Source organism: Neurospora tetraspora (assembly GCF_033439725.1).
Source record: "Neurospora tetraspora strain CBS 560.94 chromosome Unknown B0H65scaffold_2, whole genome shotgun sequence".
NCBI classification, from domain to species: Eukaryota; Fungi; Ascomycota; class Sordariomycetes; order Sordariales; family Sordariaceae; genus Neurospora; species Neurospora tetraspora.
Window position 1 is genome coordinate 3,382,732 of NW_026944384.1, and position 24,418 is coordinate 3,407,149.

Genomic DNA, 24,418 nt, shown 5'->3' on the forward strand with positions numbered 1-24,418 from the left:
AGAACGGGTGCCGTATCGTATGTGATGATTATCGAACCGGAAACAAACAATGTGAATGCATGAGGTATATAGTCGTGAAAGATGCAACCGAAGGGCGTGACCTGATGTCGAGAAATGCTGATTATGAAACGGGAAATCGAATGTGATAGGAGAGGAAACACACAGGAAACACACAAGGAAGAGAGATGTGGAAATGATGATATTGAAGGAGGATGAAGATGGTACCTGAGAAAGAAAAGAGAAAACCCGAGAGAGGAAAGTCTTGGATGAGGCTTGTACGCCATGTGTCACACTCGGGGTCCTATTCCTCGACTCACGAGCCATGCCATCATGATGTATACCTCAAAGTCAAAAGCAGTAAAGTCCCGGTGTGCTGCGCTTAACGATACCAGCAATCTCCTCGCCATCCTGGCCGCCGCCAATGACTTTGAAGTCGTACCCATGCCGCCTACCCGCAGAGACGCGCTAGAACTGCCTGAAGATGTGAGTAGTGAGTACCCTGTACCCGATGACTGATGAGTCCCAATCGCCAACTGGGGTCTATTGGACCTCTGGCTATGGCATCATTGCTTGTAGGGCATGAGAGACGTTCCATTGCAGGCATGGCTTCGACGGTGTTCATGTCCCTTGCACAAGGCGGCTGACGAATGGAGCAGTGAGGAGGAACAAGCGATCTGAGAAGAGGCACTTGTCCTGGGTAAAATTCAGGTCCGCCATGCTCCCATTGGTCTCAAAAGACGGAAGATCTATTTCGGGCGCCATGGGATCCGGAATTGCACATGGTAACACCCGCAGATGGATGAATGGCTGTGAAGGCTTGGAGCTGGGAAGATGTGGGCGAGTGAGAGACTGACGCCGGGCACGCGCTTGGTCGGCGCTTAAAAGTAGGCGAGACCCCGGACACGCCCAAGGGTGGTGGGCGCCAACAAGCCAGCGACGCTATTCCCGTTCAGGTACCACCCCAGATTCTCACGAGCCACGACACTCGCCTCAACGATCCAGTGTTCTGTACATACGTACGGCTCACGGCCCGATCACGTGGAGCTTCCCATATAATCGTCCAGTCTTGTCTCAACCGAGATCTCGAGTGTGAGCTTGAGGTTGTCTTCACCCGCCCAAGCCACCATGACTGCATTTTCCCAGCCACATGCTACCACTCTTGAGTCTTGACGAGCAAGCAACTTTACCAACGACTGCGGGACAAAGAGTTACCAAGATACAATAAGTTATCCATGGCTCTCAGCCGCCTCACATCCAGATCCGAGCTCACGGACCGAGTGAATTCAGATAAACACCCTTGTCAAGGGAGATGTGCCGTACACCTTTGTGGGATCACAAAGGCGATGAAGTGCCGAGTCTGCCGTAGTGTTAGTTGGTGTAAAACTACGTACGGTATCCATCGCGGCCACAAAAGTTAGCCACTCCTGGCTTGACGGGATCCGCGCCATCCAGCTGGACTCAGACCATGAAGTCGACTTATGGTACCGAGGGCCATGCTGAGCTTGGGATGTTGTAACTTCCATCGTGAGGTCGGTATGTAACTACATATCACGGCGGTTGAGTCGCAGATATATAACCATCCGTAGCCCCCATTCCACACGAGACACAATGCACCTGAAAATTTGTGATACCCTGGCGCCTACCGGTAGGCATGCTGGTGTACTAACGTCGGGTAGTACCTATCGAACGCTTCTTGGGCGATTTTGCTAACTGCAAAGTAATCTGGCTTTCGCCCATTGTTGGTATCTCTTTGATCTAAACTCCCGATTCTCCATTTTCAATGACAGAATATGCGCATCATGAGTTCACTCCCACATACCCTTTCCGTTTGAATATCTTGATGCCGCAGCAACGATGAAAAAGACTTGATCCCTCGCCTACGCTAGATGATTCAGTTGATAAACTCCTTATGCACTAGCTTACCACCATCCGCTAAACTGCTGCGTCTCCGGCAGCAGCGGCGCCGGTGAGAAGAACGACTTCAATGACTTCAACGACGACGACTCCCCCTTGACACTCATTGATCGGCCAAATCCCTAAGCGGCCGAATCAGTAGCGCTGGGAACGTACTCCGCCTGGGCCCTGCTCGACTTGATAACTTCCTGCACCTTCCTCTCGGTATCATCCAAGTCGTTAGGATTCAGCTGGATAAGGTCGATTCCGTAGAACTGAGCGATCTGGGAGAGCGCTTCGAAGCTCTTGCGGTCGTGAACAAAGCTGATCGAGACACCAACACGACCGAAACGACCGGTACGACCAATACGGTGAAGGTATGTCTCCGCGTCCGGCTCCCTCTCGCCGGGTCCCTTCATCGGAATGTCGTAGTTGATGACCATGGATACACTGGAAACATCAATACCACGTGCCAGAACGTTTGTGGTAATGAGAACCTTGGAACGTCCGGAGCGGAATTCGTCGAGAAGAACATCACGGCTTTGGCCTTCGTAGGCACCGTGAAGGGCCGAAACCTTGTGGCCATCTGCTTCCATGCGTTTCTGGACCTCGTTGGCCGTCTCTCTCGTCTGGAGGAAAGGACATTAGCACAAGCCTGAAACAAAATTGGAGGAAAAACATACCCTGACGAAGATGACGGAAGAACCAATGGTCATGAGACCATAGAGCTTGCAGAGAATGTCGTACTTGTCCTTCTCGGTAGGACAATCCATAAACATCTGCGAAATACCCTTGACCGTAAGCTCCTTATGCTTGAGCTTCATCTGGTTGGCGTTGGGTGCGAAGCGCTCGGCGAATCTCAGAACTTTGTCGGGGAACGTCGCAGAGAAAAGGAGGATCTGAATGGTCTTGGGGAGCATGCTACTCGATGTCAGTAAAGGTTGCATAACACATGTGCCCAAAGATGAACTTACGTCTTGACGCGGACACACTGGTCACCCAGTCCCTGCTGGTCAAGCATGTTGTCGGCCTCGTCAATAACAAGAACCTTCAACTGCGAGGTGTCAAACTGCCTGCGCTTGACAAGGTCCATGACAGTTCCCGGAGTTCCCACGACGACGCTGCCTCTAACACCCGTCTCGCGCGAGATGGCGCCGGGAATGGCGGCCTCGACAATCAAATTCTCGCAGAACTGACCAATGGTCTGAATGACGGTCTGGATCTGGCGGGCAAGCTCTCTGCTTGGAGCAAGCAGAAGGGCTTGAGGCTGGTGGGGCTTGGACAGGTCGATGCGGGAGAGGACGGTAAGGACGAAAGCAGCAGTCTTTCCAGTACCGGATTGAGACTGGGCAATCATGTTGCGGGGAGGGTCGGAGAGCATGAGAGGAAGGCACTTCTCCTGGACCTTGGAAGGCTTCTTGAAGTTGATGGCGAGCAGGCCACGGTTGACAGCCTCGGGGAGACCCAGCTCCTCGAACGAGCTGACGGAGTAGAGAGGGCTTTCGGTGTCATTCTGGAGATCGCTCAACTTAATCTCGACCTCGTACTCGTTCTTTACAAGGTTGCTCTGGCTCTGCTCGATGGAGGTCTCGTTCTCGGCGGCCTTGGGCTCTTCGGACGCAGGGGCAGGGGCAGGCGCGGGCGCAGCCTCGGGAGCGGCAGCCGGAGCCTCGTCGGGCTTGGTGATGCGGCTGGCGAGATCGGCCATTATGACGTCGTATCTGGGAGAGACTGCTGGCAACGATCAAAGTCGCAAGGTCAGTACGATACAATATGTTGTTTGGTCCTCCTGGGATTTCGGTTATCGCAAGGAGCTGAGACGTGGGTGAGTCAAGATTCAAGCTGCGCTTCCTTAGGTCCCGTCTTGGTGCCCCGCGTCCCAACTCAACGCGCCAGACCAAGGCTGCAGGACGAGAAGGCGCAAGCTGGCAAACTTACCTCAGAAGAGGGTTCAACCGTTGGGACAAACAAAATGCTTCTTTCAGACAGATGTCCGAATGGAATGTTGAGCTGTTGGTGACCACAAAGCAACTGCCAGCAGTGGTTTGTGGGCGGGAGAGAATACCTTACGAGAAGAATAGCTGTCGGCAGAAAGAGATTCTGGCAGCAGGGTTGACTGGAGAGGAAGTCGCGACGCCATCAAACCACTTCCCACTGCAGTGATAGTGGGGCATCTGCACCTTCATCCTCTAAGAGTTCCAGTTGGTACCTGCCCTGGAGTGGACGCTGGCAGGATGCCCTGACAGGCCAGAATGGACAAAGCACGAGCCAGCGGCGTGGCTTAGTGGGGTCATGAATCGTCCCTTCTTCATTCTTCATGCAGTTAACGCATACTGCCTAGAACCCGGACCGCACTAGCACCGGCCAAGCCGCAGGTCCGACGGCACAGCTGGGGCCTTCTTGAGTAAGGTAGCCACCAGCACCCCATTCCAGGTTGCCATTCTCATTTTCATTACCCAAGCGCAGTGCCACTGGGCACGGCATTCATCGTACCAACTCTCGCCGGCTGCTCGGGCTACGGTGTCGTGTACGGACCGGGATAGCCAGCCGATTAGCACTCATAACTACCTTCAGCTGTTGGAGGGGTACCTCCTACCTTTTCTTGCTTCCTTGCTCTACTTGCTTCAAGTTGTCCTTTACGCTATATATCCTGCTGTGCTTCTTTCTTCCACTTTAAAGAACACCCGCTCCTCGGTCCCGTCTTCTCGGCCGTCCATTCCTCAAAGACCTAACGGGTTCCTGCCTCCACTTGTACATACCCAGGACCAGCACAGCGCGATTCATCATCCATCTAGACAGACAGACAGACCGACAGCCGACGGCGCAATCCCATTCATCTTCCCCGAAGACTGCATTGCATGTTTACCCGACTTTCAATCTGCATGGCTATACACGACAACAACTCTCCGTACTAAAGGAAGCTCCTCCAACAAACCATGGCCGAGGCGGAAATTGCGCCATCCTTCGGCACCGTGCTCAAGGTTGTCCTTGTCTCTCCTGGCCAACTCGGAGGCTTTAACGTGTGGTTATAGCCATGGACTAACATTCTCGCATGCAGGATGGCTTCAAACCGGCCAATGTCTATGTGGCCAACAACATTGCCTTCTTCGACGATGTCCAGGCTTACTTCCGCGAACGGAGCGCCGCCGAGAAACGATACAGCGCCGAGCTGAGCGCGATAGCAAAGAAGTACTACGACAAGAAAGCCAAAAAGTCAACGAGCTTGAGTGTCGGCGACACCCCCACAATGACCCCTGGGTCCCTCGAGAGGTACGATAAGGGTTTGGAACATGGTCACATCTGCTTAGGTGTTCTATGCCAGCTGACTGACGGATTTCCGTGTAACTAGCGCCTCGATGACCACATGGTCTACGATCCTAACGAAGCTTGAACTGGTCGCCAGCGAACACGACCGTCTCGCGAACGAGTTTATCACCAAGATTGCGGACCCGATCAAAGAAGTGGCTATGAAACTGGACGCCCAACGCAAGCGCCAAGTCGAATATGCTGAAAAGCTCGAAAAAGAAAAGGAAGCCCAGTATGCCGCACTGCAGAAAGTCAAGACCAAGTACGACTCGGTATGCCAGGATGTCGAGAGCAAACGCAAAAAGTCAGAGTCGGCATTCGACAAGGCAAAGGCGCAAAGTTCGTTTCAACATCAGCTACAAGAGATGAACAACATGAAGAACACCTACCTGATCGCCATCAACGTTACCAACAAGCAAAAGGAGAAGTACTACCACGAATTCGTTCCTGAAGTCATGGACAACCTGCAAGATCTTGCCGAGTTCCGCACAATGAAGTTGAACGGGTTTTGGTCCGAAGCCACTCAGCTCGAGTTTTCTATGCTTCAGAACTGCAGTGGTGAGGTTGACCACATGGCCAAGGAGATTGTGCGGAATGAACCTCAGCTAGATTCCATGATGTACATGCAGCACAATACAGGCGCTTTCCAGGAGCCTCCCGACAAGGTCTTTGAGCCAAGCCCAGTATGGCACGATGACGATTCCATGGTTACGGACGAGCCAGCCAAGATCTTTCTGCGCAACGTGCTGAACAAGTCCAAGGGCCAACTCGGAGAATTGCGGCGCGAGGTAGATAAGAAGAGGCGAGAGGTGGAAGCATCAAAGCGAGCGAAACAGAGGGTGCTTGAAGGGACGGAGCAAACACAGGATGAGTTCATGGTTCTCTCACAGCTCTTCTTGCAGCAAGAGGACTTGCATCAAGTCGACCGGAAGCGGTTGACAGCAGAGGTCGAGACGTCTACGATCACTTCAGCCGTTGGTGACGTGACACTGGGTGCGAAGAGCCACAATTTCAAGTCGCAAACCTTCAAGATTCCCACCAACTGCGACTTGTGCGGAGAGAGGATATGGGGCTTGTCAGCCAAGGGCTTCGATTGCCGGGACTGCGGGTATACTTGCCATAGCAAATGCGAGATGAAGGTGCCAGCCGAGTGCCCAGGGGAGCTGAACAAGGAGGAGCGTAAAAAGTATAAGCAGGAACGACAAGAGCTGGCCAACACGCTGCTTAAGCCTACCGCATCGTCGAGCCATGTTAACGAGATGCCGGATCTTACTCGGTCAAATACAGCCAGCTCGGTGCGTTCTGGGTATGCGGCCAGCGCTCAAAGATCGATTTCCGGGCCCATTTCGCCTGGCGACGATACCCCTCCAGATGTCCCTAATACAAGGCCACCGGCAGCCTTACCAACACCGTCTAGTGTACCCCGGACGAATCGTATCCTGGCTCCGCCACCCCCGACATTCATTAGCGAACTGCCAGGGAGCGCCCCTAATGGTGGGGGCCATCAGGAACAGAAGGCAAAGATGCTTTATACCTTCGAGGCTGGAGCTGAAGGCGAACTTTCAGTGCCCGAGGGAAGAGAACTTGTGGTCTTGGAACCAGATAGTAAGTACCGTTGCCCATGGCATGATTGATACGAGTAGCTCACACACTTTTTAGCGGGAAGCGGGTGGACAAGGGTGCGGGCGGGCTATAAGGAAGGCAATGTACCGACATCATACGTCGAGATACTACCACCATCCACTCCTACGGCTCTCGTACCACAGCACACGGGCCAATCGGGCCGGCCACCATCGACTTACTCCAACAGCGGCTCATCCATCGCGGCATCGACGAAGAAGAAGGGACCTGCGGTGGCCCCAAGACGTGGAGCCAAGAAGCTGCAGTATGTTGAGGCGCTGTACGATTACCAGGCTGGTAGCGACACGGAGCATAGCATGACTGTGGGCGAGAGGTTCGTTCTGATTAAGGAGGACCAAGGAGACGGGTGGGCAGAGGTGGAGAAGGGAGGAGTGACAAAGAGTGTCCCTGCGAACTACGTCCAGGCTGTTTAGTATACCTCTCGGTGCGCTTATCAGGGCTCAAGACAGGTTCGTTTTGACACCAGACTGGCCTCGGCGATGCGATGCGATAGCTCACCGGTCTGGCTGTGAAGATTGGATTCGATTATCACCCCATGGATACGGGAAAACCTTTAATTACATTCCTCGGGGACCTGAGAAGATCTCATGGGCCCTTATTTGTACATCAGTTTTCAACTGCGACGTTGGTATAGGAGTGTTCTTGATTGGTAGTCAGCTTTGCTTCTTCTTTTCTCCCTTCTCGTTCGTTACCCCTTTTTGGTTGTTTGGGGTACCCCTGCCAAGAACACAGGTTCCTGAAACGGTATGACGTAGTTGGTGCATCGTGCATGGACCTTTTCCATGGAATTCATCTCCGGTCTTCTCTAGTCGAAAGTCACACACCATCCAAAAAGCTTCAAGCTTGTGCATTGTTCGTGAGTTCAAGCTTTTTTGCCGAGGGCGCCACTGTTTCGGGTACCAGATCCGTTCTTGGGAGCTTAGGTCACAGTTCGTGCCTTGTGTCGTCCAAGCGTACACTCGCTTCTTACTACGAGCCTGACCATTTGGAGACTCGACTTCCGGAGTAAAGGTCCAGCAGAACTCGGCCATATTTGTTTACCCACGGAATGCTGAAACGAGTTCCCTACAGCAAACGGAACAAAGAACACAGCAAGACGGTTGTATGTCAGGCAATCGGTGTCCTCCTTGCCAATTGGATTTTAGCGCTTTGGTGGGTGACTCTCGTCCCACATGTCCCGGAGACTACATGTTCTCGGGGAGCCCGAGTTAGGTATCCTCGACGGCTTGTTCTATTATTATTTTAGACTACTAAGTACCACGCTGAATGGCTTGCATATCGAATGAAATTCGTTATACTTGTGATAGAAAAGAAATGCTGCAAAGAGTGTACCTCGAGGCAAGACAGAAGATCCCTTCTCGATGCGTGGATGTTGATCTCGAGTGATATGCAGGAGAGAGTTGCACAGCCTTCCACAAAAGTTAAAGGTCTGCGCTGGCAGTGGAAAAACATGAAACAGAAGCAGGTAAATCTTGAACATCCCGTCAATCTGTTTCCCTCCGGAACAATGACTGGGACTCTACCAATCCACAAACCTTGAATCATCAGCCATTATACGTCCAAAATGTCTAATGCCAGGTACCTATACCGGTCTGATCACCACTGCAACCCCACTGCACCAGGGAACTTGCCCGTTCGGTCATTCTTGTGAAGGGACACGGGAAGGGATGAGCAATGCGCTTACCAACAATCTGAATGGCTGGCAATCGACCTCCTGATCCCTTGTGGTGACACGGCTTGCTTTTATGTGCTCCTCCCCCTCCTCGTTTCACTCCAGTTGCCCTTTCCTCCAAGAGCACCTTCCACTCTCAACAACATTTCCGTGTTTGAAACGGTTTCCCCTCATTAGTACACAGGCTGTTTGCCCAATCCCCTCGTTCAGTTTGTTCTTGATCGCACGCATCAATACTTTTCTATTCTGATTATCTCTGCTTCACTTTGTTTACTTAATCAACCATTATCTGGCACATTTTGGACTCACCATCCCAATAGACTGGCCGATAATTCTTATCGACGCGCAAACTACACGGCTACCGTCTATTCGCCTACGTATCACAAACTCTCGAAAGTATTCGCGGCGCCAAAATGAAGTCTGTCAGCTTGATGTCGGCTTTGGCGTCCATCGCCAGCCTCAGTGCAGCGAGCCCAACGCCAACCGAGCAGGAGCAGCCGCACAAGAGGGCTGATCTCCCTGCTGTCACAGTCTCCGGAAATGGTGAGTGATCGAGGCTTCAGAAGATGTCGTCTTTACATTAGCGGGGATACTGATTTCTTTGTGAATAGCCTTCTGGAAGGGCAAGGAGCGCTTCTATATTCGCGGAATCGACTACCAGCCGGGAGGATCGTCCGGCATGACGGATCCCTTGGCCGATCTCGACACGTGCAAGCGCGACGTTGCTGAGTTCAAGAAGATGGGAGTCAACACCGTTCGAGTCTACATGGTGGACAACTCCAAGAAGCACGACGATTGCATGAATCTCTTGGCCGATGCCGGGATTTATGTCGTTATCGACGCCAACAGTCCCCTTTACTCGCTCAACCGCTTCGACCCCCACCAGTCGTACAACGACAAGTACCTCCAGAGCGTTTTCGCCACGATCGATGCGTTTGCCAAGTTCGACAACACCCTTGCCTTCTTCTCGGGCAACGAGGTCATCAACGATGTGGTCAACAGCACCCTGGCAGCCAAATATGTCAAGGCCACCACTCGTGATATGCGCCAGTATATCGGCAACCGTGGTTACAGGAAGATTCCTGTTGGATACTCGGCTGCGGATGTGTCTCAGAACCGCATGCAGCTTGCCAACTACATGAACTGTGGAACCGAGGACGAGAGAAGCGACTTCTTCGCCTTCGTAAGTTTTCCTTTTGGTCAAGTTGTGCAGCTCAGAACCTAACGTGAGATACAGAACGATTATTCCTGGTGCAGTTCGGACTTCGTGAGCTCCGGCTGGGACCAAAAGGTGAAGAACTTCACTGGTTACGGCATCCCCATTTTGTAAGTCTCAACTTTCCGCCGAGAAACTTGCAAAACCAGCATAACTGACCTTCTTATAAGCCTTTCTGAGTATGGTTGCATCACGAACACCCGCGACTTCGGCGAGATGGGGGCTCTCATGAGCGACAAGATGACCAGCGTCTACTCGGGAGGTCTCATGTACGAGTATGCACTGGAGGCGAACGGATACGGAATTGCCAAGCTCGGACCTGGAAGCAAGGTTGAGGAGAAGCCCGAATTCGCCAACTTCGTCAAGGCCTTGAGCAAGTACCCGGCGCCCACTGGTGATGGTGGCTTCACCTCGACTACCAAGGCCGCTGCTTGCCCTACCAAGGACTCCAACTGGATGGTCGACTCTACTTTGCTGCCTGCTATTCCCGAGGGTGCCAAGAAGGTAAGGAGAATCGTTTTAATCATAAACCTTAACGGTATCTAACTAACAAATTATAACAGTTCATGAAGGATGGCGCTGGAACTGGCCCCGGTCTGAAGGGTGAGGGCTCTCAGCAGGCCCAGGGTACTAGCACTGGCGACGCCCAACCGGGTTCTGGATCTTCCACGAACACTGCTTCTCCTTCCAGCAGCCAGAGTGAGAATGCCGGAAGCACCCGCGGTATCGGTCCCGTTGACAAGGCTCCTTTCGTTGTCACCGGATTGGTCATGTTCTTCACCTTGACCGGTACCCTTCTTCTCTAAATGAGGAAACGATGTAGCTTGAAGTTTGCTAGATCTACCAGTTGATGACGAGGCGTTGATAGCTGCCGTCCAGCTGGATAGCGGAGTGCATTGTATACTATAGAATAATGTCTTTTTTCTTCAGGATTTCGTGTTAAGAACGTGAAACCGTGACCCATTGTGAGACAATGTCTTCGAGTCTGGACATCATTGTAATCACCTACATTTGGAACTAGTTCTTATTCTTCTCCTTAAAATTTTCTGCCAGCCTGCTCATCACGTCGACTTGAGCGTGTAAGTGTCCGCTTCTAGAGTAGTGTTATGTACTTGTTTAACAAAGGCAGAATGGGGGTTATAGAACTCACCCCTTCTTTCACAGCAAGAACCGGGAAGTGGTTGTGTCGTCGGTATTTCGTAAAAAAGGAAAGCCACTTCTTACTACCTGGTCCTCATATGACATATCTCGCCTTTGCCTCACTCGCCAGCCGATATAAAAAGGAAATGAATCAAAAAGGGAAAAAAAAAGAAATTTGAAAAATAAAGCAAGATTCACAGTAGCAGGGCACTACTATTCTCCTCGGGAACGAGTACGGAGGACGTGTCGACATCCGAAATCCAAGCTTTACTCGAAAGAAATCGTGACGTGCAACCGAGTCGAACGCGGGACCTCCGTCGACGGCCGCGGGGGGTACGGCACACTGAAGAGACCCTCAATGGGATCAGTTGAGCGGACTGGCTGCTTATTAAGGGCAAGCGCGGCGGCGCAGGTGGTCCAGATTTCGTCCGATGGTGTCGGTTTGCCCTCCGTGAAGGAAGGTATGGGGTGGGTGGACTGTGAAACCACTTCGTTCTTTCTGTGAAAGAGGGGACGAGTTCTATACCATTCAATTCTGATACATGTTCCCATCTATATCTCAGCAGCACGTTAACAACCCGAAGCCTCACTCTATTCGCAACCCCTTCAGTTTTAAGCCCCAACCAACCATCCTTCCTACCCTTTATCCTCCTCCCATCATACACTCCTCACCCCCTCGTCTCGTCACGCTCAAGGCCAATCACAACTCCTCGCGACCAAATCCGCCAACTTCTCCAACCACACCTTATCAACCTGATCGAACCCATTCAGTTCCGCGCAATCCACATCGATGATAGCCACCACCTTGTCGTCAACGACGATGGGAACCACAATCTCGCTCTTGCTGTCGCCGTCGCAGGCGATGTGACCGGGGAAGGCGTCGACGTCGGGAACGAGCTGGGTGGTCTTGGTGGCGGCTGCCGCGCCGCATACGCCCCGGCTGAAGGCGATGGTTTGGCAGGCTACTTTGCCTTGGAAGGGGCCTAGGATGAGTTCGGTGGTGGAGGGGTGGTTGAGGGTGTAGAAACCTGTTGCGGTGGTTAGTTTGGGTTTTTGGGGAGGGAGGAGAAGGGAGGTCAAAGGAGGTGAAGGAAGGGGAAGTGAGGTGAGGTGAGGTGGGAGGTCAAGGGGGTGAGTTGAGGTGATAAGTGGATGTGTAAGTGCTTCTGAGAGGCAGGAGAGTGTTCAGGACAGAGACGAAGAGGGTGTATGAATCGGACAGGATATTTTGAAGAGGTAGAGGGTTTTAAGGGGAAAGGGGTAGAGAAGGCCTGTTGAGTAAGTAGAGGTAGGGAGAAAAGCTGAGTTGGTTCTTGAACAAAAACGGAAACAAACAAGTACTCACCAGCCCAGTTAACCTGGTTGCTCGGAGCAGGAAGCGACTTGAAGGCGTGCCAGAGAAGTGAAGCGCAGTTGGACAGATTGCTGTTTTAAACGAAAGAGTCGCGTTAGGATTCAGTGACTTCGTGTACATTCGCTTTGTGTATCTTCAAGAGGGATCCCCCGAGAAAAGGCAATGGGGTTCAATGGGAAGTTAAAGCTGACTTACCAAACCTAATATATGTGAATGATTCAGGCCATCATATTAGACATCGTATCTTTTGAGAGCGTTCCCCAAGCAGGCTTCGGGTTTTCAGCTTACCCAGTTCCTCTGCTCATAGAAGAGACCTTCAGCTTGGTCGAGAACCTGCTGGTAGGCCTCCTCCTTGGTAATGTCGGCGGCAAAGTTGGAAGCGTCGGCGTGGACCTACATGATGGAGAATGGGTTAGTCTAAGCGGGTTTGGCAGAGTGGGTGTAGCTAGTAGCTAGTATGCGCGATGAGAGTCCAACTGCCTGAGAAAACCATGATTTGATTAATGGGAACTGTTCACAAACCATTTTGACTTATTATTACGACCCGTTTTTCCTATGTACAGATTCTGGAATTCGTGTATGTGAGAGTGGTGATGTTGGACCACGAAGAAAACGACCTTGAACTTTTTGAGATTTGTCGTTCTTCATTTCCGAATCTGGGGAAGTGGGGCCGGATGGCGCTGACGTGCTCCGGTTCGTGCGGGACAGCCGCTGCACCGGCAGCCGATGGGCCGTCCCGAATGGCTCCCGGTGGATCCACCACTTTGCTCCGCTTGAGGGACCGGATTGAATCATCAGCCAGATGGGATTGGAGAGAATCGTGTGAATACTTGATGGATGGCTTGCCGGGTAGGAGGCTCATCATAACTCAATCCTAGGTAGGAGAATTCAGCACAAGGGCCCCCCTGGTGATTCTGGGCAGATAGCCGCGGGTCTTCCATCAGAGTGGTCTGGTCCTTTCGATATGTGGTTTCGAGTTTACCGAACTAGAGCTCAGAAGATGCCCAAATGGCCATTGATACAGCAGCGGGAAGTATTCTGCAATACAGCAGTTGGATTTGTAGTGAACGATGGTCAAGTCGTGACTAAGTGATTGATTCGATGAGCATCGTTCGTCATCTTCCACGATTCATTGACGCTAACCAGTCGGGTATTCATCGTTCCTTTACATTCAACGGCGGTGTCTTGCGGTGTTCAGTTCATGTCGCAATTGGGAGGATGTTGCTCCGTCAAGGAAGATGGTTTCCATTTATAACGAAGCCCCTCCCTGGTTTTCCAAGATGCATACACTGGTGTTCATACGCGATCCCTAGTCCCATCGGGTCCTTTCTTAAAGATGATATGGTTGTCGTTCTGACGCAGTTGTGGCTGGCGCCCGTTTCTCAATGATTGTGGTGCATTGTTTAAGTTGATCGCTGTTTGGGCTTCATGTCGAAGGAAAAAGCGAAAGGGGAGAGTTCTGTGTTTGAAGTGGAACTGAAGAAGTTCGGAAGGTCCCCGAGAGCTTCGCTTGCCAAGACCTTAATCGCACCTGTCGAGCCCCACCCATCCGTTTCCAGCGCCCAGTCCCGCCGTCCCTCTTTCATCTGCATGCACCTTTTACAGGAGAGGTACAAGTTCGACCTGGAAACATCAGGAACGCAAGCAGTTGGAAGTCACAACGACAAGACTTTCACTCCGATATTATCTTCGTTCATCCGCATCCTCATACAATCCTCCCGTGTTCATCACAGTTGGCTTTTAAAACTGCCAACTGATACTCTGCAGCTCTTACGAATGCCACCATTGCCGTGGCAACCAGCGGATTAATAGCTGCCTGAGGCATAACAGAAAACCTCTTAGGCATCCCAACGCGAGACAGTGGACAGGGGCGCCAAGAGCTGTGGTCCGTGACGTGAGCGACGCGCGACACGGGAATTTTTGTGTCTTGGCCTGCAGTGGGACCGGAGTCCGGACCCCGGCTGGCAGGCACTGTAGCAGTGCCGCTGGAGAGGTGTGGTATCTTGGCCTTGTTCATCCTGAAGGGTGTCTGCCGCCACCGTCAGTACCAGAGCAAGCAGCCCCTCGCAAAAAGCACGACTTCACCCAAACACAAACCTCTGCTGTTTTGATTGTTTCTGCCATTTTCACTCGCGCGCCGCTGTGCCGTCGCTCATCATGGCAGACATCCAAATCGACAGCAAGGTCTTTCAGGAGCGCGTCTCGCACTTCTACAATGCCTGGAAGGCCGACAAGCGCTCCGGGGATGCCCTCTTCGGTGGCGTCTCCTCCATCGTCGTTTTGATGGGCAAGGTCGACGAGAACCCCGAGTTCCACAAGAACAACGCTATGCATGTGAGTTATACCCTCCTGGAGAGTACGCTTGGCGCGCGCTGGCTGTGCGTCTGGTGCGCCATTCTAGTCAAAAGACAGCTGCTGATAGCTCTACGTAAAGTTCTGGCTGCTAGGATACGAGTTCCCGACGACCCTCATGCTCTTTACCCTCGACACCATCTACATTCTTACCACCCAAAAGAAAGGTTCGCTCGATACTCCCGACCCAACAACGCCGATAAACCATCTGACACTTTAATAGCCAAGTACCTCGACCAAGTGAAGGGCGGCAGATACCCCGTTGAGGTCCTCGTACGAGGCAAGGATGCCGCCGAGAACGAGAAGCTTTTCGTCAAGATCACGGATGCCATCAAGGCCGCGGGCGTAAGTTACATCATTTTTTGGGCGCATATCATGTTCTTGGTGCAGTTCTAACAAACTCTCCCCTCGTTACAGAAGAAGGTTGGCGTCCTTACCAAGGACACCTCCAAGGGCCCCTTTATCGACGAATGGAAGAAGGTTTACGCCGATAACTGCAAGGATGTGGAGGAAGTTGACGTTGCCCAGGCTCTGTCTGCTGGCGCCTTCTCTGTCAAGGATGAGACCGAGCTTCGCGCCATGCGCACCTCGTCCAAGGCTTGCGTCGCCCTCCTGACCCCCTACTTCCTCGACGAAATGTCCAATATCCTCGACCAAGACAAGAAGATCAAGCACAGCGCGCTAGCCGACAAGGTTTTCAACAAACTGGAAGACGACAAGTTTTGGAAGACCGTCGAGCTGCCCAACCGACAGAAGCTCCCGGCTGACCTCGATCCCGAACAGTTGGACTGGATTCTTGGTCCCATCGTCCAAAGTGGTGGCAAATTCGATCTGAAGTGGCAGGCTGACTCTGACAATGATATTCTCCACCCGGGAATTATCATCGCGGCTATGGGACTCAGATACAAGTCCTACTGCTCCCAGATTGCCAGAACCTTCATGGTCGACCCCAACAAGTCCCAAGAAAGCAACTACAAGTTCCTACTTGCTGTCCACAACCTCATTCTCAAGGAGATTCGGGATGGTGCCACTGTCAAGGATGTGTACAACAAGGCCTACAGCTTTGTGCGGTCCAAGAAGCCCGACCTTGAGAAGCACTTCCTCAAGAACGTCGGCTTTGGAATCGGCCTCGAGAATAAGGATCCGACATTGATTCTTAATGGCAAGAACACTCGCACCCTCAAGGATGGCATGACATTGGTTGTGACCACCGGCTTCAGTGATATTCAGAACCCCAACCCCCAGGACAAGAACAGCAAGGTTTATTCCTTGATCCTTACCGATACGATCCGTGTCACTAGCTCCGAGCCGGTGGTGTTCACTGGCGAAGCGCCTGTGGACGTTGATGCGACCTCGTTCTTCTTTAAAGATGAGGAAGAAGCGCAGCCCACTCCAAAGAAGGAGAAGCGGGACTCCAGGGTGGGTGCTGTTGCAACTAAAAACATCACCAGCACTCGTCTGCGCTCTGAGCGTAACACAACGGTAGACGAGGACGCGGACAAGAGACGTCGCGAGCATCAGAAGGAACTTGCGCAGAAGAAGCAGAAGGAGGGTTTGGCCAAGTACGCCGAGTCCACCGCCGATGAGAACGGTGTCGAAATCAAGAAGTTCAAGCGCTTCGAATCTTACAAGCGGGATAACCAATTCCCGCCCAAGGTCAAGGATATGGGCATCGTCATCGACCAAAAGAACGCCACCATTGTGCTCCCTGTCATGGGCAGGCCGGTACCCTTCCACATTAACACCATCAAGAACGCGAGCAAGAGTGATGAGGGCGAGTGGTCTTTCTTGAGAATCAACTTCTTATCTCCTGGCCAGGGTGTGGGTCGCAAGGATGAGCAGCCCTTCGAAGATGCATCTGCGCACTTCGTCAGGAGCTTGACTTTCAAATCAACTGATGGCGACAGGTATGCCGACATTGCAAACCAAATCTCGAACCTCAAACGAGACGCTGTCAAGAAGGAGCAGGAGAAGAAGGATATGGAGGATGTAGTTGAGCAGGACAAGCTCGTTGAAATCAGAAGTAAGTCGCTTACCTGGAACAACTGTTACTACAACATACTGACCAAATTTCAGACCGTCGGCCCGCCGTATTGGATAATGTCTTCATCCGGCCGGCCATGGAGGGCAAGCGTGTGCCTGGTAAGGTGGAGATTCACCAGAACGGTATTCGCTACCAGTCACCTCTCAGCACAACGCAACGCGTGGATATCCTCTTCTCCAACGTTCGCCACCTCTTCTTCCAACCGTGCCAGCACGAGTTGATCGTGATCATCCACATCCACCTCAAGGATCCCATTATCATTGGAAACAAGAAGAAGACGAAGGATGTCCAATTTTACAGGGAAGCCACCGACATTCAGTTCGACGAGACCGGCAATAGGAAGCGCAAGTATCGTTACGGCGACGAGGATGAGTTCGAGGCCGAACAGGAGGAACGCCGGCGCCGCGCAGAGCTTGACCGCCTGTTCAAGTCGTTCGCGGAAAAGATTGCTGAAGCGGGCCGCAACGAGGGCATTGAGGTGGATATGCCGCTCCGTGACCTCGGCTTCAACGGTGTGCCGTTCCGCAGTAACGTGTACATCCAGCCGACCACGGAGTGTCTCATCCAAATCACCGAGCCTCCATTTATGGTCATCACCCTAGAGGACATCGAAGTCGCCCATCTGGAACGCGTCCAGTTCGGTCTCAAAAACTTCGATCTAGTGTTTGTCTTCAAAGATTTCACAAGGCCACCATACCACATCAACACAATTCCTGTCGAATCTCTGGAGGACGTCAAGGAGTTCCTCGACTCGTCCGACATTGCCTTCTCAGAGGGTCCTCTCAACCTCAACTGGGGCGTCATCATGAAGACTGTCACTGCCAATACCCATCAGTTCTTCTTGGATGGCGGCTGGGGCTTCCTGCAGAACGACAGCGACGACGATGAAGTCGAGGAGGAGGAAGAGGAGAGCGCCTTCGAGATTAGTGAGAGTGAGTTGGAGGACGCTTCCGAGTCCAGCGAAGAGGATTCCGAGTACGATTCCAACGCCTCCGAGGAGGCCAGCGATGAGGCGGAAGACAGCGAGGAAGAGGAGGGCGAGGATTGGGATGAGCTGGAGAGGAAGGCCAAGAAGCGTGACAGGGAGAGTGGCTTCGACGACGAGGAGGAACGCGCGGCACCCAAGAAGCGGAGAAAATAGAGGACTGACTTGGTTGGTCTTCGTCTCTACGATTACGGGTATGACCAAGAGGAGCTGTTTTATCCAGATGAATGGCCCCTCTTGATCAAAACCCTTCCCTTCTTTCTCACGATATAACAAGGTTAATCAGTTGGCTTTTGTTGCCTTGTGAGTTTGCGTATCATGGGAAAAGGGATACAAAATCGGGCTTGTGTACAAGTTTAGCTTTTTTTCAGAGTTTCCCTTTTTCCTCTTTCCTAGGTCGGCGTGGATTTGGTTTTTTGTGCAAAGTGTTTTTTCTTCCAATGGGCAAATTTGGCTGGCGTGCAAATGGGAAATTATTGTTTGGTACTGTAGTCGTATGAACAAAGTAGGTAGTAGTAAACTACTTCTTTCACACAGGCTGGCACGCACAGTAGTACTTGATATGAAGTCAAGAAAGGGCGCTGAAAACAGAAACAGGCAGTTTTTTTTTTTCAGAAACGTGTTAATAGATAATGAGACTCAGGTCTCATGATATGTATCTGTACTAAGAAGTAAAACGAAAACTATACCAAACCCAAGACGCCGTTCAGTTATTGATATCCCAAAAAGACTGTGTGAGCGCGTGCTGAACAACAAAACCCAGCGAAGTTTTTTTTTTTGAAAACAACAACAGGCAAAGCTCAACAAGGGGCGGTTCCATGTTGGATCAGGAGAACCGCCCACACGCAACGCTCGTGCTACCTCTCCTCTCTCTCTCTCTTTCTCCTTCTCTTATCCCCTTCTCTTCACTCTTTCCACCCCTTCTATCTCATTTCATGTTTCGACCAGCCAGCCAGCCCCCGTCTCAACCTCATCCCGCCCGGGTGAGAATTTTCATCCAGTCAATCCATCCATTCATACCAGCCATCCATCTCACAGCGTAATTAGGGTCTATATTATATCTTCGTTCGTTGTGTTTTGTCTTACTTGCTTGTGAAGTATGTGTGTGGTTGTTCGTTCGTTCATGTCGACCCCGCCTGAGCGGCCGAAGGCTGATTCCACGACAGGTACGACGGGTCGCCCAGCTTACGGGGCTTCCAGATGAAGAAGGACAAGACAAAGTAGACGTCAAGAATGAGGCAGATGCCGCCAACAATGAGGAATATTATCCCTGGCCAGATGTTGCGGGCGCCCATGGCGGTGATGGTGGTAAGCACGATAGACTTGTGTCCGTTGTAGACGGTGGTGTTGAAGTTGTCGACGATCTCGATCCGGTAGTTGCCGGCCTTCATGGCTTCGTGATCGTTCTTGCGCACCAGCTTGTGGAAGTCGGGAGAGGCGGCGAGCATCATCCAGTTCTGGAAGTCGGCCCAGTTCTTGAGGTCAGGCAGCTTGGTGTCGTTCGTGTAGCCGTTAGGCCAGGCGGCCTCCCAGTTGGGTGGGGGGACGATGTCGTTCCGCGAGTACGTGGTCGGGCCGTATAGATCCTTCAATCCCTCCCAGCTGATGTCGCCGGCCTTGTTGGACATGACGTAGTCGGTAGAGTTTTGCTCGTTGTAGGGGTTGGAGAAGGTGTCGTTGAACATGGAGTTGGCCACCACGCCGCACGGGTAGATGACCTTTCCGCTTCCTAGAGTGTCGAGGTCCAGTGGCTTGCAGGTCGAGCCGTCGATAACATCCTTGGATACGGCATCGCCCAGAAGTTGCTTGGCGTTGAACGAGTTAACGTAGCGACGATGGTTCTGGTAGAAGTTGTCGAGGTGGTAGTAGAAGCTGACGGGGGCCGGGAGTTCCTCGGGAATAGGGAACGAGATAACGCAGATGTTTCTCGGGGCCGTGACGCCGCTCCATTCGAAGGTTACGTTTCGTTCCTCGACATGCCATGTCGACATTTTCTTGGGGTCTAGGTTCGGGTGCGCGGCCAGGGCGGATGACGAGAAATGCGACTTGACATTATCAGGTGGAATCGATGCTTTTGTGCCATTTCCTTTGGGCGCATCTCTTAGACAGTCTGTGTAGTCAATACTGATATCTCGAACCTGACAAGATGTGCGACATGGTCAGCGGCTGGTCGGACACTTTTGCAAGAGGTGACAGGGGGCACAAGGGAACCGGGGGAAAAGTACAGTGAAGGCGAGATATGTCAAGTAAGCGCCAAAGCCGAGATAGATGGCGGCGAGGACGGTGAAAATGGAGACGATAAGTTTCGGTGTGAGCACACATTGCCAGGCGCGCATTCGCTGCTGGCGGAAAGCAGTGTTGGGCGGACGGTTCTTGGGAGCATCTGTCTCTGATGAATTGCCGTCCTGGGAGCCATCGCGGCCGCCACGGCGACGGCGAGGTGCCATGATATCGGGTTATTCCAGTAACTATTGTCGTCGCTAAGAGGTTGGAACGAATCGAAGACCAGGAGATGGGAGATTGCGTTGATGCAAGCCGTTTCAAAGTTGATGATGGGACGGCGGCGCCAGGAACACACACAACTGCACAGGGACAGTCTGAAGGCGGGCAATGGAATTGTCAATGGTGCGGTCGACAGTTGACAGTCGGGCCCGGGCGCTACAAGGACGGGATGCACTCCATCGCTGCAATGGCTCGAGACCTGAGTGGGCAGTGGAACGCAGACGCGGACCCTTCGGCCTTCTGGGGCGCTGCAGCAATGCGAGATGGTCCGTGCCTTCCTCTTGGCAGGGAGGCTGTGATGTTTCCAATTCTGAGTGGGGCACGTTCAGAAATCTGACTTCACACTCGGATTTCATCTGAACAGTCTCACGAGATGTCTCACGTGAGCGAGTGAGAGCTTGTCCTGGCGGAACGCTAAGGCGGTAGACGCACGGGCCATTCTCCGCAGCCCCGCGAATGCACGTCAATCGTCATTCAAAGAGACGCTGCTTCGGGAGACAACACTCCGTGGGCAATTCAACCTCCAAAGTCACAGAGTGAGCCGCAAGCCTCTATACGTGCCACCAACCTCTTTGTTTCACTTTTTTGCACACCGTTTATGTCCTGCTACTCCAGGCTCACCACTCAATTCAAAATCCATGATTTCAACTGTGTGTCTTGTGCGTACTGCTCGGGCCGCCGGGTAGTATCTCGGCCTTTTGCATATCAGTATCTTGATTGCAACATATTCCATGTCTCATCCGCTCCACTTGATCTGATGGGGACCGGTCAACCGGACACTACGGTGTATGTACACCAAAGAGGACGCAAACACTCCGCAATCATCTCACCCGGGTTCACTCGTGACACTTCTTTGCCGTTGTGTGTGTAGAGCTTTGGATCTTCTTTTTAGGTTTCGTAGAACGAACCGTTGAGACAAAAGTTGAACGGCTGTCGAACGGCATCGAGATCATTATTGGGGGTAAAACTAACAAGCAATGCCAAGTCTTCGGGGACGGTTGCCACCCGCAAAAAGAGGCTGTTTTTGGCTTGCAAAACGCTTCGAAATGGGTGCCGAGATCTGCAAGAGAAGCCGAAGAAGAAGGACAGCATCAGACTCACACGTCAGACACCCGACGGGGGCAGACGGGGTCGATGAGGTTACAGCCAACCACATGTGCAACCCCGGCGACAGAACATCTGAATGGCCGGCAATGCGGGCAAGCTGGCACCCGAGAAGAGAGCTGGCACACACAATTGGACAGGCCACACAGGGACGCAAAAAGAAGCAAGGGAAGAAGAGGGGGAGAGCCGCATGAGGGCTCGTGCTTGTTTTCTAGAAGGATTCGACAGATTAGCGGAACTTGTGGAGAAGCAGCAAGGAGCTCAAGAGGGGTGGGCCTTGCTCCCACCAGGGAACGGAGGAGGGGATTGCCTTTAATTGAATGACGGCAGACAAAACTAACATTGCGTGGAACCTAAGATGAGGAGCTAAGGTATGGCTTCTGTCGGTCAAATCTGTGCCGCCTGCTGAATCAGAAGTCAATTGGTTCTGGAAGGCTCTTAGAAGCCTTCTGTGACACGGCCCTACCTTAATGGCCAAGCTGAGGCGATGGCCGGGAAGGGAAATCGCATGAGATGGAACCCTGCACGCCAGCACGGCAACGGTCGACCGCCAGCGCCTTCACGACCCAGAACCCAGATAACGAGCGCACTGTAGGGCGGGAACGGCATCACCCACCCCACCCGCCCGCCAAAACCTAAAGCTTCAGTTCACCTCCTCCACATCACTCCCCTCATGCCAGCTCTCCTGCTCTCTGTGCTTCCCGCGCTTCTTCTCTCGCCCTTATAACAAAGACAGTTAGAACGGAAGACTCCATTGTCTCATTTGCCGTGGTCGTGCTCAGCTCTCCAGTCTTCTGTGGTTGAGCCTTGTTGCTATTTCCATTCCCAGTTCCATCATTTCCACCTCCACCTCCACCCACACAGCTCCCCGCCGCCTGCTTCGTTCGGTCAACACGCCTCGCCACAGCCGCCTCGCTTCTTTCTTGCGTCGCTACAAGGCAACTCCACTGCAAGCGAGATCGCAACCGCAACCGCAATTGCCCTCGCGACACCAGAATTCGGTCGCAACAACTTGTGCGGTCTTTGCCGAACCGTCTTGTCTCTCGGCCTTTCTTCCTTGTCCACACTACAGCCTTCCGTTCTGTTCTGCTTCAGGCTACGAGCTGGTCAAAGCATCCGAGCCTTTGCTCCCTTGCCATCGCCCATTCGGCAATCCCGCTCGTCTTTCATCCTGAAACCTATCCATCCATCTCCGGCCTTCGCGACCACCGCAACACTCTGTTGTCCACGAGATTGCTTGCGACCTTGACCTCTCGATACCACCTATCCTACACCAGCTTACGGTGATCCCTAGGTAAGTTCCCTAATCTCTTCAGCCATGTCTCACCTTGTTTGCTCTGATCAGCATTGGCTTTGTGCCATCGAACATCTTGTACCTGTGCGCTTCGTCGCATAGGTTCGTGGTCAAACAGATCACATGGAGTGTGGACTACTGTCATCCCAAGACCGATCTCTTGTCTGCGCCATGTCATTCTGTCAATTTCGCAATCTCCCGTTCGGCAATTCCACTTTGATCCGATGTCAAGATCTATGCGGGTGATCTGTACTTGTTCTTTCGGTAATCAGGTGCTAATTTGGTAAAGTGCTCCCAGGCGCCAAAGATCTACCTTCCAACGCCCCGTGTTTAATTACAGACACTCCAGTCTCTTTCGACCCTCCAATCTCCATCCGACTTTTGCTCGCGAATTATAAAATAAAGTTCGGATACAGAACAGCTTTGGATCCCTTTCCCCAGTCTCAGTAGGTAGTGTTCGGTCCTAGCTACAAGCATTCGCATATTTGATTCGAACATTTGTCTGATATAAGGCAACAGCTCTCGATTCAGCTCGGCATACCTTACGAAATTCATCTGTTGGGATCAACGTCACCACAATGTCGAGCACAGGTTTCACCAGCCCTTTTGGGAACGCAAACCCGTTTGGCGGTTCAGGCAGATCTGAATCTGGCCCAATGCATAGGCTGGTTGAGGAAGACGAGAACGATACTATCACTTCGCCTACAAACCGCCACTTCGGCGTCAAGAACGACACTGCGCCCTCGTTGTGGAGCGGCTTCGGCGGCGATGCTCCGTCGGACCTGCCCGTCTGGCGCCAACCCGACGACTTCCCTGCTCACTACAACTTGGGTCGCCGGACCTCCGTTTCGGCAGAATCCCTGAAACCAGTTACGGATAACTCCGATAACTGGTCACCTCCTGTTCACCAGAAGACACCAGAGCAGCTTGAGCGTTTGAAGAAAGCCATCGGCGGCAACTTTCTTTTCAGTCACCTTGAGGACGACCAGAGTGCCCAGGTATTGGGTGCTTTGGTAGAGAAGCCGGTGCCTGCTAAAGGGATTAAGGTTAGTACTTGAAGCCACTGCAAATCTCTATTTCGAAAATCATGATTTTTCTGACATTTTATGTAGGTGATCACTCAAGGCGATGCCGGTGATTATTTCTATGTGGTAGAGAAGGGAAGTTTCGAGGTTTATGTCAACAGCACCGGCGCTCTCCAACCCGGCCCGGACGGTATGGGACAGAAGGTTGGCGAGATTGCGGAGGGTGGCTCTTTTGGTGAGCTTGCCCTCATGTACAACGCACCCCGTGCTGCCACTGTCGTCTCTGCTGAGGCCCAGTGCACACTATGGGCGCTTGATCGTGTCACCTTCCGGCGAATTCTCATGGAGTCGACCTTCTCTCGTCGTCGGATGTACGAGAGCTTTCTCGAAGAAGTGCCCATCCTCAAGACCCTTACGCCATATGAGCGGTCCAAGATTGCGGATGCTCTCGAGAGCCAAAAGTACCCTGCTGGCCATGAGATCATCCTTGAGGGTGACCCCGGCAACTCCTTCTTCCTGTTGGAGGCTGGCGAGGCGGCAGCGTTCAAGCGAGGAAACGATTCTCCAGTTAAGTACTACAAGAAGGGCGATTTCTTCGGTGAGCTTGCGCTGCTGAACGATGCCCCTCGCGCGGCCAGCGTCATTAGCCAGACTGAGGTCAAGGTTGCCAGGCTTGGCAAGAATGCTTTCCAGAGATTGCTTGGTCCGATCGAAAGCATCCTGCGGAGGACCAGGTATGGTGAAGTGGAAGAGGTGGATCCTTTGCAGGTGTCTTGAGGAAACAAGAGTGCAAATTGAAGTGTTATAGATTAAAACGGCTTTCTTCATCACTGTTGGGTATGGTCCGTTCCTTGGCCTGGGTTTGAGGTTCAAGACTTGGAGACACGGAA

At 52.4% G+C, this 24,418-nt stretch overlaps 7 protein-coding genes across 7 annotated transcripts; 4 read left to right on the top strand and 3 right to left on the bottom strand.

Annotated features, from left to right (window-relative positions):
* Positions 1-2,036: 2,036 nt before the first annotated feature.
* Positions 2,037-3,601, bottom strand: B0H65DRAFT_440119 (P-loop containing nucleoside triphosphate hydrolase protein; the record flags this gene model as incomplete). The annotated part of the gene is made up of 3 exons (XM_062825462.1): positions 2,037-2,522; positions 2,577-2,814; positions 2,868-3,601. The coding sequence occupies 3 exons, from the start codon at positions 3,599-3,601 to the stop codon at positions 2,037-2,039; spliced, it is 1,458 nt and encodes a 485-aa protein (XP_062684489.1).
* A 1,060-nt stretch (positions 3,602-4,661) lies between these two features.
* B0H65DRAFT_110368 (uncharacterized protein) lies at positions 4,662-7,373 on the top strand. The gene is made up of 3 exons (XM_062820564.1): positions 4,662-5,163; positions 5,243-6,804; positions 6,859-7,373. The coding sequence occupies exons 1-3, from the start codon at positions 4,946-4,948 to the stop codon at positions 7,251-7,253; spliced, it is 2,175 nt and encodes a 724-aa protein (XP_062684490.1). The 5' UTR covers positions 4,662-4,945; the 3' UTR covers positions 7,254-7,373.
* A 1,471-nt stretch (positions 7,374-8,844) lies between these two features.
* B0H65DRAFT_110394 (Glucanosyltransferase-domain-containing protein) lies at positions 8,845-10,660 on the top strand. Its single transcript, XM_062820565.1, has 5 exons — positions 8,845-9,055; positions 9,124-9,695; positions 9,750-9,838; positions 9,899-10,232; positions 10,292-10,660. The coding sequence occupies exons 1-5, from the start codon at positions 8,926-8,928 to the stop codon at positions 10,532-10,534; spliced, it is 1,368 nt and encodes a 455-aa protein (XP_062684491.1). The 5' UTR covers positions 8,845-8,925; the 3' UTR covers positions 10,535-10,660.
* An 805-nt stretch (positions 10,661-11,465) lies between these two features.
* B0H65DRAFT_110414 (GAF domain-like protein) lies at positions 11,466-13,035 on the bottom strand. Its single transcript, XM_062820566.1, has 5 exons — positions 12,745-13,035; positions 12,511-12,615; positions 12,418-12,422; positions 12,214-12,293; positions 11,466-11,896 (listed from the first exon to the last, which is right to left on the bottom strand). The coding sequence occupies exons 1-5, from the start codon at positions 12,745-12,747 to the stop codon at positions 11,559-11,561; spliced, it is 531 nt and encodes a 176-aa protein (XP_062684492.1). The 5' UTR covers positions 12,748-13,035; the 3' UTR covers positions 11,466-11,558.
* A 1,144-nt stretch (positions 13,036-14,179) lies between these two features.
* On the top strand, positions 14,180-17,929 carry B0H65DRAFT_110457 (transcription elongation complex subunit). Its single transcript, XM_062820567.1, has 5 exons — positions 14,180-14,556; positions 14,657-14,741; positions 14,798-14,919; positions 14,992-16,597; positions 16,651-17,929. Exons 1-5 carry the CDS (start codon positions 14,380-14,382, stop codon positions 17,757-17,759), a joined length of 3,099 nt encoding a protein of 1,032 aa, XP_062684493.1. The 5' UTR covers positions 14,180-14,379; the 3' UTR covers positions 17,760-17,929.
* A 756-nt stretch (positions 17,930-18,685) lies between these two features.
* On the bottom strand, positions 18,686-20,155 carry B0H65DRAFT_110472 (ligand-effect modulator 3 family). The gene is made up of 2 exons (XM_062820568.1): positions 19,829-20,155; positions 18,686-19,741 (listed from the first exon to the last, which is right to left on the bottom strand). Exons 1-2 carry the CDS (start codon positions 20,048-20,050, stop codon positions 18,725-18,727), a joined length of 1,239 nt encoding a protein of 412 aa, XP_062684494.1. The 5' UTR covers positions 20,051-20,155; the 3' UTR covers positions 18,686-18,724.
* A 2,926-nt stretch (positions 20,156-23,081) lies between these two features.
* B0H65DRAFT_440125 (putative reg SU protein) lies at positions 23,082-24,305 on the top strand (the record flags this gene model as incomplete). Its single annotated transcript, XM_062825463.1, has 2 exons — positions 23,082-23,549; positions 23,616-24,305. 2 exons carry the CDS (start codon positions 23,082-23,084, stop codon positions 24,303-24,305), a joined length of 1,158 nt encoding a protein of 385 aa, XP_062684495.1.
* Between the last annotated feature and the right edge of the window lie 113 nt (positions 24,306-24,418).

Bases quoted from the DNA above. Each gene is read 5' to 3' on its own strand.
- B0H65DRAFT_110368 (XM_062820564.1), top strand. From the start codon at position 4,946: ATGCAGGATGGCTTCAAACCGGCCAATGTCTATGTGGCCAACAACATT. The intron at 5,164-5,242 runs GTACGATAAGGG...CCGTGTAACTAG, and splicing joins ACCCCTGGGTCCCTCGAGAG to CGCCTCGATGACCACATGGT. The intron at 6,805-6,858 runs GTAAGTACCGTT...CACACTTTTTAG, and splicing joins TGTGGTCTTGGAACCAGATA to CGGGAAGCGGGTGGACAAGG.
- B0H65DRAFT_110394 (XM_062820565.1), top strand. From the start codon at position 8,926: ATGAAGTCTGTCAGCTTGATGTCGGCTTTGGCGTCCATCGCCAGCCTC. The intron at 9,696-9,749 runs GTAAGTTTTCCT...CGTGAGATACAG, and splicing joins GAAGCGACTTCTTCGCCTTC to AACGATTATTCCTGGTGCAG. The intron at 10,233-10,291 runs GTAAGGAGAATC...AAATTATAACAG, and splicing joins TTCCCGAGGGTGCCAAGAAG to TTCATGAAGGATGGCGCTGG.
- B0H65DRAFT_110414 (XM_062820566.1), bottom strand. The intron at 11,897-12,213 runs GTGAGTACTTGT...CCACCGCAACAG, and splicing joins CAACCAGGTTAACTGGGCTG to GTTTCTACACCCTCAACCAC.
- B0H65DRAFT_110457 (XM_062820567.1), top strand. From the start codon at position 14,380: ATGGCAGACATCCAAATCGACAGCAAGGTCTTTCAGGAGCGCGTCTCG. The intron at 14,557-14,656 runs GTGAGTTATACC...CTCTACGTAAAG, and splicing joins ACAAGAACAACGCTATGCAT to TTCTGGCTGCTAGGATACGA. The intron at 14,742-14,797 runs GTTCGCTCGATA...ACACTTTAATAG, and splicing joins TCTTACCACCCAAAAGAAAG to CCAAGTACCTCGACCAAGTG.
- B0H65DRAFT_110472 (XM_062820568.1), bottom strand. From the start codon at position 20,050: ATGGCACCTCGCCGTCGCCGTGGCGGCCGCGATGGCTCCCAGGACGGC. The intron at 19,742-19,828 runs GTACTTTTCCCC...ACATCTTGTCAG, and splicing joins TGACATATCTCGCCTTCACT to GTTCGAGATATCAGTATTGA.